At 38.1% G+C, this 13456-nt stretch overlaps 2 protein-coding genes across 3 annotated transcripts in view; one reads left to right on the top strand and one right to left on the bottom strand.

Annotated features, from left to right (window-relative positions):
• Nucleotides 1-366: 366 nt before the first annotated feature.
• On the bottom strand, nt 367-7401 carry slc6a4b (solute carrier family 6 member 4b). Its single transcript, XM_072386977.1, has 13 exons — nt 7206-7401; nt 6243-6377; nt 5851-6070; nt 5561-5699; nt 5303-5437; nt 4020-4123; nt 2764-2891; nt 2528-2640; nt 2109-2240; nt 1850-1949; nt 1616-1716; nt 855-1022; nt 367-769 (listed from the first exon to the last, which is right to left on the bottom strand). Exons 1-13 carry the CDS (start codon nt 7399-7401, stop codon nt 659-661), a joined length of 1782 nt encoding a protein of 593 aa, XP_072243078.1. The 3' UTR covers nt 367-658.
• A 4163-nt stretch (nt 7402-11564) lies between these two features.
• The window catches only part of sgsm1a (small G protein signaling modulator 1a), a 29903-nt gene continuing 28011 nt past the window's right edge, over nt 11565-13456 (top strand). For both annotated transcript variants that reach the window (XM_072387971.1, XM_072387972.1), the window contains exons 1-2: nt 11565-11629; nt 11755-11798. In XM_072387971.1, the coding sequence (XP_072244072.1) occupies nt 11611-11629; nt 11755-11798 (63 nt within the window). In that variant the 5' untranslated portion in view covers nt 11565-11610. The remainder of the gene's footprint in view (nt 11630-11754; nt 11799-13456) is intronic.

The raw sequence follows: 13456 nt of genomic DNA, 5'->3' as shown, positions 1-13456 counted from the left end.
TCTTTTTTTTTGCAGATATATCTATCTGTCATGAAACGCTGTTGAATAACTGTATAACTGGTCTGCATTTATGAATATAATGAACAGCACCTACTAAATACTGTAAATAACTGTCAAGCTGATTTGGGTCTGGTCTTTTTTAATCTGCAATTAAATGCAATACGCTGCTCCTCTGATTAGGTTCTGATGTTGAAATATTAAAAACACTACTTAAATGCTGGCGGCTCCTTTGCTTCCAGAGGGGATTTCACAAAGTAGAGAAAATATAAGATGTTCCCACGATGCAGACATGATGTGTTGAATGTTCTTTTGAAAATACACATTTTAATGTCCTTGGCATTGTGTTCTTGTCAGATGAATAAAGACAGACCACTGAACTTACCACTGACCCCTACAACTACAAGAATCACACTTAAAAAATGGTGGTATGAGAACACTATAAACTATCTCGATGATGCAGGTCTGAATCACACATGGAGCAACCGTATGAGTATTGCTATCTCAGTTCCTTTCAGAATTACAAATGTAGCAGCATTTAACTTTTTCGCAGAGTGGACATATGCAGTGAAAGTTGGCTGGCATCATCAACATGTCATGATGTCAGATCACGTTCAGGTTCAATCACATATAACTTGAAACTGTGGTCGGAAAAAGTCATTTACAAGCACACAGAGGAGTTTATGTCTCTCTGGGGTACAGTAGCCATGTTGAGGCTGTCAGTGTGGATTTCTGGGATGGTCCTCTCTGGTCTCAGACACACTGCCAGTCTCTGCAACAGAAAAAAAATAACGGAGGGAAATCAGAGATTTATTCCAAAAGAAAATATGTGTTTTTCTTTCTTTCCATCCACAGACCTGTTTTAGAGAACCAGGAGTCCACACAAGCTTGTAGACCATGTAGATGGGGATCCACATGAAGGATGAGAAGCCGATGATGTACCCCACTGTGATGCTCCAGTCTGGGTACTTGTAATCAAACAGCGTGAGGGATGGCGCTTTCAGCAGGGAGCTCACTATGATATACTGACCAAATTTGGGAAACATTAGCCTTCATTTCAACATTTTTCATTTCCATATATGCTAACGTAGCGTTATCTTCTTACATAAAGAATTGAGGCAGGGCAATATCACAGTCACAATCCCACACATTAAAATGAAAAACAGGCAAGTTAAAATAATGTAATAATGCAAAATGCCAAAAGAGAGATGGCTGCAGTGATATTAAACAGTATGTGCACAGAACAAAAAGAACCACCTCAAATGACCTGCCTCGACCGGCAACAAGCAAACTAATTAGAATTCATGTGAAGAGGAGTCTTATATCAACTTCAGTAAAGAAAAAGAAGAGTGACATTTGTTCAAGTGTTTAGCTATATATATGTTATGGAAAAAGATCTGAGGAACATGGGGGGATAACCTCTTTGGTTTCTGCAGCCTTCAAAGGTTACTAGTCAAGCTGTGCATTGATCCTGCAACAAGCTTTCACTCATATCTTATCTACTTTGGCACACTGATCTGTGGATAACTTTAACTCATTGTTCTTATTTGAACTGTTTAAAGGGTTTACATGATCAAGTATGCGAGGACTAACTGTAAATATAGCTCCGTTCTCTTACCGCCAGAAATGCTGGACTGATAGCGACCCAGCACACCCTCCAGTATAATCCCGGGGCTTTGCCCAGCATTGCCTGAACATCACTGCTAAACCTTTTGATACCTGAAAGCAGCAAAAATAGCACAAGATCACACAGTATTTCTTGTTGCACACGACCAGTTACTCTAAGGGTGGTTTAATTGTGTGTTACAGATAGAGAGAACCAAAAAACGGTCAATAAAAATCTTGTTTGTACCATAGAACCAGGAAACTGCAATGGCCTCAAGGAAACCCACTGCAATAATGGAGCATCCTACACCAAATTCCTCCAACAGCTTCACCACATAGGCACCACCCTGCATGAAAAATAAATAATATTGGTGTTACGGTTCATAACAATGCATCTGGAACTGACTGAGGCTCACAACAGCATGAATTTGAAGATAATATTTTGGAGTAATGAGGTGGTGCCTATTTTCTCTAGGTTAAACAGTCTGATGTGTGGAACAACTTACGTTTGTGAGGGTGCTGAGAGAGCCCATAAAACAGACCACTACCAAGCCCAGAACAAACAGTTCGCGTCTGTGAGAGAAATGATCTGGGTATTCATCCAGCACAGCAGTGATGATGGCCTCCAGCCCTCCAAACTAAAACACACAGAGACCACCAAGTTAGATTATAGTACATGCACCTTACCTGACCTCGGTTTTCTTCTTTTTAGTCAAATTTTAGGTCAGCTATGTATAACATAAAAGAAATTAAATGTACGTGCAACAAATGAAAGACTACTTTTATTGTTAAGATCATTCGATTGAACTATGAAAAACCAGAAAACAGAAACATGTTGTGGCCTAAATTTCCATTCACTGTAATAACTAAAATGCTTATTGATCACTATCATGGACTCAAATCATCCAGAATTCATGATCCATACCGTACTGTCCAGCCCCAGTGTAATCATCATCACAAAAAAGATGATGGCAAAAAAGGTAGAGCCCATCATGTTTGCAATGGCCTCTGGGTATGTGATGAAGAGTAAACTTGGTCCTGAAAAAAAAAAAAACAAATTGAAGAGAATCAGTGAACATCTGATTTTATGATTTAATTCTAAGGAATAATAACATTTTGTTGATGTCATTGATTTGATTTATTTTTGACTCATTTGCTGACCTTTATCCCTGGCTACATCCTCAACTTCCACCTTCCTCATCTCTGCCATGTAGCCAAGCACCGTAAAGATTACGAAGCCCGACACAAAGCTGGTCAGACAGTTCACTAGGCTGGTCACAATGGCGTCACTGTTGGGGAAGAAAACTCTGCTCAGGGATACGCAGCTAAGTCAATATCATTTATGTTGCTTGAACTCAAGAGAGCTTTTTCATTTTTATCTTAGACACTTTCATTTATTTATTTCTGCAGTGAAAATCGTTCGGGGTCTCCAGCATTTTCACCTGTTGTTTAAATGTGTTAATGTTAGTTTCAGACTTTTCTTGATAAAAAAAGACAAGCAAATTCCCGCACCCTCCAGTAGATATTAAAAAGGAATGCAGAAAAAAGATGAATGATGTGTGGTCAGGTTACATTTAAATCTAATTCAGCAGACATTTACCATGGTAGAAACTTTCTCTGTCACCAGAAAGAATTAGATGATTGCTTTTATTGAAAGCATGCAGGTTTATGATCGCTGGTCAAAAAATGGCGATAATAAAGAGTTTCTCATAAAGCACTTGGAATTACAGTATTTGCTCTTGTGAAGGCTTCTTCCATCTTTATATTAAAATATACAGTCAAATTTTTCTAATGATTTGCAACAGAAATTATTTAATGAGTCAACACCAAAAACAATAAATGAAAGGTTAAAAATAAAACATATTCCATCTATTAATTATTTTAGAAATTTAACAAACTTAAAAACCACATATCTGGAAGTGACACATTTGTGTTGAAAAACATTACCTCACCTGTTGAGAACATAGTATATCAGTGAAATGTGTTTGATGGTTCTCACAGAAAAATATGTTCAAATACACCATGTGGTTTCACTTGTGATCTCTGTGTCTACTTCTACTGTTTCCTCGCACATCACTTTGAATCAGTGATAACATCAATCACACTGAGACCGTACAACTAATTTACCAGCATGCAGTTTAGCGTTTACATCAACCATGTTGTGCTCATCCATTTTGCTGTTGATATTGTTGCCCTCCTCAACAGTGTGCTAAATGACTTAACAACAAAGTCTTGGTTTCCTTTGCTTAAAATATTTAAGTCAAGCCTTAGATTCATGAATACTCTTTTATGTTATCATGAACATGCTGTGTAAACATTTCAGCTTCTCTCTCAAATCATGTTCATATCATCAAGTTGTAATCACTGGTTTCCGTGAATCAGAGCGTCATCAATTATTGAATTTTCATGCACTCTACCGATAGCAGTTATTAGTGAAAGGGTTGTAGCTTGAAAGAGCCAGGAGGACCCCAAAGCCAGGGCCTAGAGAGAAGAATATCTGAGCAGCAGCATCCACCCACACCTAGATGACAAAGAGACAGAAACAGATAGAAAGTCACCCCATCTGGGACTTCAGTTTCATACAACCAAGGAAGCAATGGGTTGTTCTTGGTATTTTAGAGCATGAAAATATACACCAAGTCTTACTCAAACTACATCTGTTTCCTCCAGGCATTTTACTGGTTGAACATTATCAAAATTTCTTATTTTTCTTGTCTGTGATATGATCATCTGTCATTTTGTTAGACAGATGTTGTGTAAGTAGTGTGGAGGACTAGTTGCCACACAGCTGTATGCAGGGAGATCTAAAGGGGAGCTCGCATTCGGCATTAAAAAGAAGAGGACAGCGTTGGATACCGGTGAGTGACACAGAAAGGGAGGCCTTTGTTAATGGGCAGAAAATCTAAACCAATTATGCATCTTATTATCCTGCTCTGTGGTTTATTTATGCATCTCATTTCATCTCATCCATATTCTCCTCTAACCAAAGCACTGACACATGTTTAGCAAACAGTAGTGAGCCGGGGATGAAGGTGAGGATCTAAGAGAAATATAGGCAGATTCTCAAAGGGCTGGTAGGCAGAACTGGCTGGACTATATATTTTAAAGAACTGCCATTTGTGCTTTAAATATACAAATTTGTTATTTCATTCAAACTGTTCTACAACTTAGACTCTGATGTGGATGTTTTGGAAATGTTGGTTAACTCTGTGAAGAGTCATTAGTCTTTCAATCTGGTATTACCCACAGTTCAAGATCTCATAAGAAATTTTACACAATAAGAAAGAGCACATCATTCAGTTTTTGTAGCTTTGTGCTTTTAGAGAAAATGTATCAAACTGAAATGGTGAACAAAAAAAAAATAGGCTTGCAAAGAAAGCAAATTAGCTTTAAAATATGAAGATAACAGCAAAAAAAAAGGTTGTCCATACCGACAAGTAGTTCACATTTATTTTATGTTGATCATATTAAAAGCTGTGCAAAGTTTTGTCATCTAATGATTAAATGCTGGTCTTTAGGTTTATGTATTGATATTTTCTCCATCTTTATTTAATTCTGTCCTTTCTTTTTTTAAATTCATTTTACAAATTCTTTACTGTGCAGACGTTTTTAAATCAATAATTTGGAACATTTCAAGTAATGATTCAGACCTACATAATTCACAGAATGAAGCACATGAAATAATTGTATCACAACTTACACTGGTCTCCAGCAGCTTATCCCACTGGGGTTTCAAATAAAACACCACACCTCTCCAGGCTCCAGGCAGAGTGGCCCCACGAATTAGCAGGATGAAAAGCACAATGTATGGCAAGGTGGCGGTCACCCACACAACCTAAGGCAGCAGAAAGTTATTCATTTTGGGGAGAAACAGAGAGGTGGGGGGTGAGACATAAAAGACATGTGATTAAAATGTTGAAGATGCATGATAATGCATCATGTTGTCGTCATTCGCTACCTTCCCTGAGGTCTTCACACCCTTCCAGAGGCTAAAGTATACTATAGTGAAAATGAGAAAAAGGCAAAGCATCAGCTGCCAGCGAACTCCACCGACGTCCCTCAGCCCCGATGACTTGTGGATCTCAAGAACATTTCTCCTGTTGAAATTAAACACATAAATCATCAAAGTGTCACCGAACAAAGCAAAAGATCTTGTATAAAGTCATCAGCTGGCAATATTTGTGCAGAGTATTACTGTGAAACCATTTATATATCTGGTTTCTGTTACTCACACTTACATGCACTTACGTGTAAAATTCCTCTGCCGGAGACCTGGAGGAATTTGTCCAGGTGACGTTGTCCATGCCGAAATAGTTGGTGCAGTCAGGGGTATTCCACACATTGTCGCAGTTTGTCCAAGGCAAGATGCTGGAGAATGAAGAGTAGAAGTAGAAGAGCGCCCAGGCGATGATGGTGTTGTAGTAAAAGGACACATACAGAGCGATGATACATATGGCATATCCTATACCTGAAAAAGAAAATTCATGTTATACATTAAATGCCACTATTTATATCGCGCTTTTCAAGTCATTTAGAGTCTTCGGATTCATTTTGGACAGGCTAGAATTAGAAGACTATTACACACTGAGACTCTTTTAATCAGAATATCTGCTGTCGACCAGCTCCATTTTAGGCCTTACCTTTGAAAATGGGGCAAATATGTTTCCATATGGATATGGCTCCAGTTCTGTGAAACTGCCCCAGGGCCAGCTCCATGTAAAAGAGTGGCACACCACCAAAGATGGCCATCAAAATGTAGGGAATCAGAAAAGCACCTGCACAGAGATGCATGAAGGTACTGTAGGCGTTATACAGAGTTGGTTCATGAAAGCCACAATGACTGTAAGTGCAGCTGTCATATATTTATTCATTCATTCATTCATTCATTCAATCATTCATTTATTCTTAGCAAGAATACTCATAAACTCAGAATCAGAATGGTTTAATCTCTGACACACTTTTCTGAGGCTATAGAAAATTGTTACATGAAATTTCCACACAGTCCAATATTTATGACCTTTATAATCTTCTTGATCTTTTTACCCATTTCCATTCATTACAATATTTTTCTAATAACCTTCAGTGTCTTCCAAATTTTGCCTTAATGTCCTTCAATGTGTTGTTTGAAGAGAAATTGAATTAATTGGTTATTCTGTCTTATCATCGAACGAGCCGCCGTTGATGACATAAAAGTATCAAGTTAATGACAAACTAATCTCCACTTTGACTTGACGTGTCTGTGCTGTAAATTATTTTAGAAAAAATCAATCAAAAAGAATTTAAAAAAAACACTTTTCCGCAAAAAAAAAGTAAAACGTCATCTGTCAGTGCAAAAATTAACTTAACAAAACAGACGAAAGTTAAATCCGGGAAAATGTGTAAAAAAAAAATCTACTTTTTTGTGTACATTTCAGAGAGGCGTGCACGTTTCAGAACCATGGACAGTTACTGTTGTCAGCCACTTCTGTAATTTCTTTGTATAACTAGACTGCCTCGTTAAAACACCTTAACCTTAACCTTAACTCATATCACTTCAAGTTAAACAAATCCCGTGTCGTGAAATTCATGTTGATGAGGTGGTTTAAAATATCTAGACCGCTTACCGCCACCGTTTTGATAACATATGTACGGAAATCTCCAAACATTCCCCAGATCCACCGCAAAACCAATGACAGACAAGAGAAAATCCATCTTTTTGCTCCACTTGTCCCTGGAGTCTGTCTGTGTGATGACCGGTACTGTGACAGCATTGTTGTATCCGGGGTTCGGGGATCCGTGGTGGGTCAGACTGCCGGCCATGGTCGTTGAGTCCTGTCGGGGCAACGGACTGTGAAAAGTCAGTCAGAGGACCAGCTCCTCAGAGAGAGGATGTTTCTCCTGTAGTGATGACAGGGCCGAGTGGGAGGAGTTGATAGAGCTCCAACGGACACTTGGACATACCTGTTTGCGGAGATATAGCAGTCTCTCCTAGAGCAGCTTTTAACAGTCTTTCAACCCAAAAGTTAAGACTTGTTTACAGCCTCTAAACTGACTGTGCTATAGCCAAGCATTAACCCAGGCTTTTATATATATAAAATCTTACAGGACTAAAACAAAAGCAACAGGTTGTACTTGCGGCTCTCAAGATGCATCTGTGTTGCTGAGTTTCTTTTTATAACGGCGTGACACGTGCAGCCCTTCATTTGGCTGAAATCAACATTGTTACTGGAAGTTACATTCACATAATTTTAGTTTAAAACAACTCTACTCTGTCTAAAAAAAAAGACGAGCGCGTTTACTGCGCTGGAGTATTTCCATAATTGTACCTATTTCACCATCACAGTCTTGGACAATATTGTGCTTTATGCAACTCACCTTCAAAAGATTCAAGATCAGTGTCGGTCATAGCTTTTCAGGATAACTTTGAATCCCTCCTTTTTCTTTCTTTTCCCTGAGTGTAAAAAGTAAGTCACCCACAGCATTTACTTTCTGCTCCAAAACCTACGTCATGTGTCAGTAAATTTGGGGGGCGGGGAATGTATATATAAAAATATAATTATAATTTTATTGCAGTATTTTTACAGAGTTTAACAGAATCCCATGAATGTGCATCACAGGATGATACACTTAGATCACGTAAGAGCCTTGATTTAGATAATTTCAATAGTTTCATGCTTACAAGGTTATGGGTCCTCTTTAGTAGGAAATCATATTACTAAAGAATTTCCAGTGAGTTTAAGGTGTTGTCATTCCAGCTATGATAAACTTCTTGCAGCTTTTGGAGCCTCTAAGCATCAAGCCATGAACTTTGCTTTGCACAGAAAAAATAGTTTGTTGCAAGATAGAATATTGAACAGAAGATCTATGAATATGACATCTTATTATTTTTAACACAAAATCCTGTTCCGGGATATATAATCAGTCATCATTAGCAGAAAGAGCATGTTTATTTATTCATTGGAGCACATTTACAGTTTCTCACCCTTGTTAGATTTAAAACTGGTGCTGACTGTCCGCTGGATCTGAGACTGAGAAAACTGTCTCAGGATATGGGTCAATTCAGCATCTGTTGAGAGGCTTGTTGTCAGTGTGCTGTTACATGATATTGTGCTGCTTCAACATGCAGCTTTTGAGTCTTTAAAAAGAACTAGTTTTCAACAGAAAAAGTTACTTTGTATTTACAATTTCTAATTTTGCATTTAAAGTCGATGAAGGAAATTTTCTACAGCATATTTCTAAACTGTATTGCAAAGCACATCACAGCAAAAATTAGATAAACTTATACAATTCTGACACAACGTAAAATGAGAAATGTCGTGATAGAACATAAAACAATACAGAAGTTTTCAAAAGATCATAGTAATAAGGGAAAAAGTAAATTCAATGAGAAGTTCATTATCATGCTCAAACCAGTGAGCAGTCAGTACATTTGAACCTGCAAAAAAATTATGCCGAGAGCTATAAATAGCACCTTAAACCATCTTGGCATCCTGCTCCTATGTTAATATAGTTTGGTGAAGACAGCTAAATCGAATCACAGCAGCGTAACTGCACTCATCAGGAAAACCTAATAAAAAGTCTTAATCAAATCCACCGCTTTTAGCTTTGGGCAGTTTTAAAAGACTACTAACTAGATATCAAGAGAGCAGCAGTCCTGTAAGTGTGTGAGTGGAGAGAGTGCATCAAATGAAGTTACTTTGGTAAATGGATATGACACAATCTGAGATGGGATCATTCGGCACCATCGGAAAATTGTCACATAAAGGCCAAGTGGTAGCCAAACTGTCTGGCCTGGTGTCACATGACTTGTTGTCTGGCTCCGTCACCTGAAGCTGGGAAATGATCAAATGCAGACGGTCTGCTCAATAACTGTTGTCGCAGGCACTTCCTGTTAAATGTGCATCAAAAGAAGGAACAAAGCCCTTTGAACTTAGATAGATAGATAGATAGATAGATAGATAGATAGATAGATAGATAGATAGATAGATAGATAGATAGATAGATAGATAGATAGATAGATAGATAGATAGATAGATAGATAGATAGATAGATAGATAGATAGATAGATAGATAGATAGATAGATAGATAGATAGATAGATAGATAGATAGATAGATAGATAGATAGATAGATAGATAGATAGATAGATAGATAGATAGATAGATAGATAGATAGATAGATAGATAGATAGATAGATAGATAGATAGATAGATAGATAGAGAGGGGAAAGGCAGTGATTGTTCAGCTAAGTTCAGGGGCTCCAGAGGGCCAAAAGCATCACAACAAAACAACAAACCACGTAGTGTTGACTCTCTCAAACACACTATCCTGTCAGTCTGCATTGGCATACATGGGCAGAAGAACATCGGACTGACAGGAACCTCTATCACATGCCCTACTGCCTGTTAGAGCACGTCGACTCTAATCACACATGGACATGTGCATGTTGGCTCCTGCCCTGACGCACTGCTCACAGGCAAGAGGACATTGATATGACAGCTGTTATTTCTAAAACTGGGGGTTTAAAATAATTTGAAATGTACTCTTAATTTAGTACATTGTTTCAATTTGAACTCCTTTCATCTGTTTTTTCGCCAATTGACTATAACCACTTGAGTTTCGCTGTGATATGAAGAAACAACCAGACACTATCTTTACAAAAAAAATGTGGCGTGCATCGCCGTTCATTAGGCCTGTTTGTTTTACTTTGACAAAAAGGCAGGAGATAGCTGATGAGAGGCTCTGGTGTGCTGATTTATCAGGCAGAAGTCCTGCTCTGACATTAACAACTCAAGCTATTACCTCAAATCATGTAAAACCACTGCAAGGTGTGAGTCATCCCAGAGAGGGAATACTGGGTTGAGGATGTTAGCGAGGTGAACAGTGGAAAAAAGTGGGTCCAGCTCTGCTCCTCTCAGTCTGTCATCTTGTGTTATCACTCCATCTTTTCACTACCTGATCCACCTGACAGCTCAATCCTCCAGGCAGAACTTGACTTATGGCCCCAAGACCTCACACTTAAGTTCAGTGAAGCTTATACCAGCTCCTTCTGCTCACATTCTGACTCAGATGGCTCTTTTATTGACAATCATCTCACTCATATGCTGCATGTAAGTGTGAAAACTGTTGACAAATTTCTATTAAAGCTGATTAGTTCTAACCCGTATAGATTCACTGGCTCCTCCTGAGGTCTTGGGCATCGAAACTGAAATGACACTATCGCCATCTTCTGGACAGCATGAGTTAAATCTCTTTTGGAGTTTACTGATGCACAACAATTATTTGAATGCCATACAATAATATTACTTATTGATGGAGATTTCTCTTGTTTCTGTGTCGTTTTCTCTGACAAAGTAGAACTAAGGTATTTAAGGATTGGTGTGAGAAAGGAATTCAATGGTTTAGCTTTGTTTTCTGTAAGTTTGAGCTGTTGGGCTGTCTTGTTGATTGTTGCTTTTAGTTTAGGGCCAGAAATCTGACATCTATTGGTGACAAATCCGTACTGGTAACTAAATGTATCTGTTAATTTAATTTATTTTCCATCTGTATTTCTAGCCAGTGTTGTGTGGTACACGGGGAAAGTTTATTCTCCTAACTGTCCTTGCACCTATTGACCACAAGGTGGCACTAAGAAAAGATGTTTTCTTGTTAGAAAATCTAGTAAAAAATGTATAATTTACCTTATCTTTTTAGTTAAGCAATTACTCAGTACGTAAAGGATTCCCGTTGAAAGCTGTTAGTAAATTAGCAAAGTTCTTATATGAAGTCATTTTTACTGCATATCACTCACTGTTTTTACTCATTGTGAGAAACATCACCAGGGAAGTTTCATTTAAGAACAGAATATTTGTAAGAGGTTACCACATATTTTGGCAATTAAATATAACTGTGCGCTTGTTTATTGACAATTGGCCCAGCCAATGGCAGCCCCGGATCTGTCTTTAAGAGGTGGAGTCGTGAGCTACATCTCGGTGTACAACAGCACCCAGTTATTGGGAGGAGTGCTACGCGCAGAGTGGAGACCGGATCAATGGTAGCAATCATGGCAGGTAAGAGGGGAAATAACAGCATTTTCATTTCTGAAGCCCGAATTGTGCTTTTTGAGAACGTGGTCTTAGCTGAGTCATGGCAGAGAGTGAAAATGTCCTTTGTGGGTTTATGTTATTTGTTTCAGAGGCAGAGACCCGTCAGAAGCTGCTGCGCACCGTCAAGAAGGAGGTGGGTGTTTTCATCAATTATCGTGTCGGAAAAGCAAATATTCTTGTTGTTGTGAGCTTGTATAGTTCGTCTGAACACACTGAAACTTCCTGGGTGATCCTTGTTCATACTTCTGGATCAGTGCTCTCTTTTGCTGATGGTCATCTTTAATACATCCATCTGAGAACATTGTTAATCTTTAGAATAATACTAATTACAGTGCCATTGATAATTTGCTTAAGGTCCTTGGTCTTTGTCAGTTTTGCCTGATCAGTTATTATTTGGGTGGAGTAGCAGCACAAAGGAAATAGATTGGATAGTCAGGGATTGTGGTGTTCATGGAAAAGCAAACCATAACCCTTCTGCCAAGCCATTTGGTGGTTTTAGTTGGACACAGACTGTGTGCGTGCGTGTATGTGTGTGTGTCATGCCTGTAATTAGTTATATGGTGCTGAGTGGAAGCAAACATGGAAGCAGCTCCAGTGATTCACTAAACTAGGTTTCCCTGCTGTCACAGAGGACCAGAATGAAATATCAGGATGATTTTAAGCCTGATAAGGTTTCTTCTTAGAGCTTTTGGTGCTTGCAGATGACCAGAGAGTTAATTTTGTCAGGAAACTTACGGAAGGTCTCTGCTTTTGTTTTTTTCAGACCCTATGATGTAAAAAAGCACGAAAAATAATGCTTCCATATGTATCTCTTACATGTTTGTGACTGTTTATAAATGTTGCAAAAAGCCTGTGATACTTCAACATGAAAGCTAATACAGATGATCCTCGAGCAAAATTTAAGTGATCTATTATCTTTTTTGTTATTGCTTGTAACACCTGTATCAGAGTGAAAGTTCAGAGCAGTTTTAAACCAGGTAAATAAGCCTTTTTTTTAAAAAAAAAAAAACTCTGCTAAGTATGACTTCATATCACATTTGCTGTGACAGCTGTGCTTGATCTGGTTGATGAGCTCCAAGGTGTTCATGAGACGTAAAGGCCTGAAGCCCTGAATCATTTTAACAGCAGTTTTAAAAATCAAGCTTAATATGCTAACAAATTTAGCCTTGTGCTTATAAAGATGGTCAGGCTACTGAATTACAAAATCAAATTCCCCACAGCGATACCATGGCAATGATCATTTTTTCCCGCCACATTGTCCTGTTAAGCTAAAAGGGTTAGCCATTAGGCTAGTGTAATGGCACAATATTTTGCAGCTGAGATGGGTGTTATTTTGTTTACCAGGTGTTTTAGCAAAATGTAAATTTGGAAAATATCCCAATATTGTTTGCATTGTTTAAGATCTTCAGATTAGATATTTTACTCCTTGGTGGAAACGTTTAGCTAGCTGTAGAAAGTAACACAATGTTAGCATGGTCAGTAGGTGCTGCTAATTCTTAAGCTAAGTCCAGTAGCAATCACAGTTACCACAGGCAAACTTTTTTGAATAAAGGTGAAAAAAAAAAAAAAGAAACGGTTTTGTACGGTTATATTTTTGACATTTAATCTCAATAGAGGAAACTTTTTTTACTTTGAAGTTAGATAAAGAGCTGGGGCAGTTTGCAAGAAAACAAACTTCTACTAAAACCTCAAAATAGTGTCAGCTAACTACTGTATAATAAGATAGATAAGTGACAAATTAATATCAACAGGTGAATATTACGTTGTCCTATTAGTAAACCGATGTGTGCG

This window comes from Leuresthes tenuis, unplaced genomic scaffold, assembly GCF_036924035.1.
Source record: "Leuresthes tenuis unplaced genomic scaffold, fLeuTen1.0.hap1 SCAF_6, whole genome shotgun sequence".
Lineage (NCBI taxonomy): Eukaryota > Metazoa > Chordata > Actinopteri > Atheriniformes > Atherinopsidae > Leuresthes > Leuresthes tenuis.
Note: the sequence above shows the minus strand (reverse complement) of the source record. Positions and strands in the feature narration are given on the sequence as shown.

Excerpts from the sequence above, each read along its gene's own strand:
- slc6a4b (XM_072386977.1), bottom strand. The coding sequence starts at position 7,401 with ATGGCCGGCAGTCTGACCCACCACGGATCCCCGAACCCCGGATACAAC. Across the intron at positions 2,892-4,019 it reads TTCACTAATAACTGCTATCG|TGACGCCATTGTGACCAGCC; the intron begins GTAGAGTGCATG and ends CTTCCCCAACAG. Across the intron at positions 1,950-2,108 it reads CTCTCAGCACCCTCACAAAC|GGTGGTGCCTATGTGGTGAA; the intron begins GTAAGTTGTTCC and ends TTTTTCATGCAG.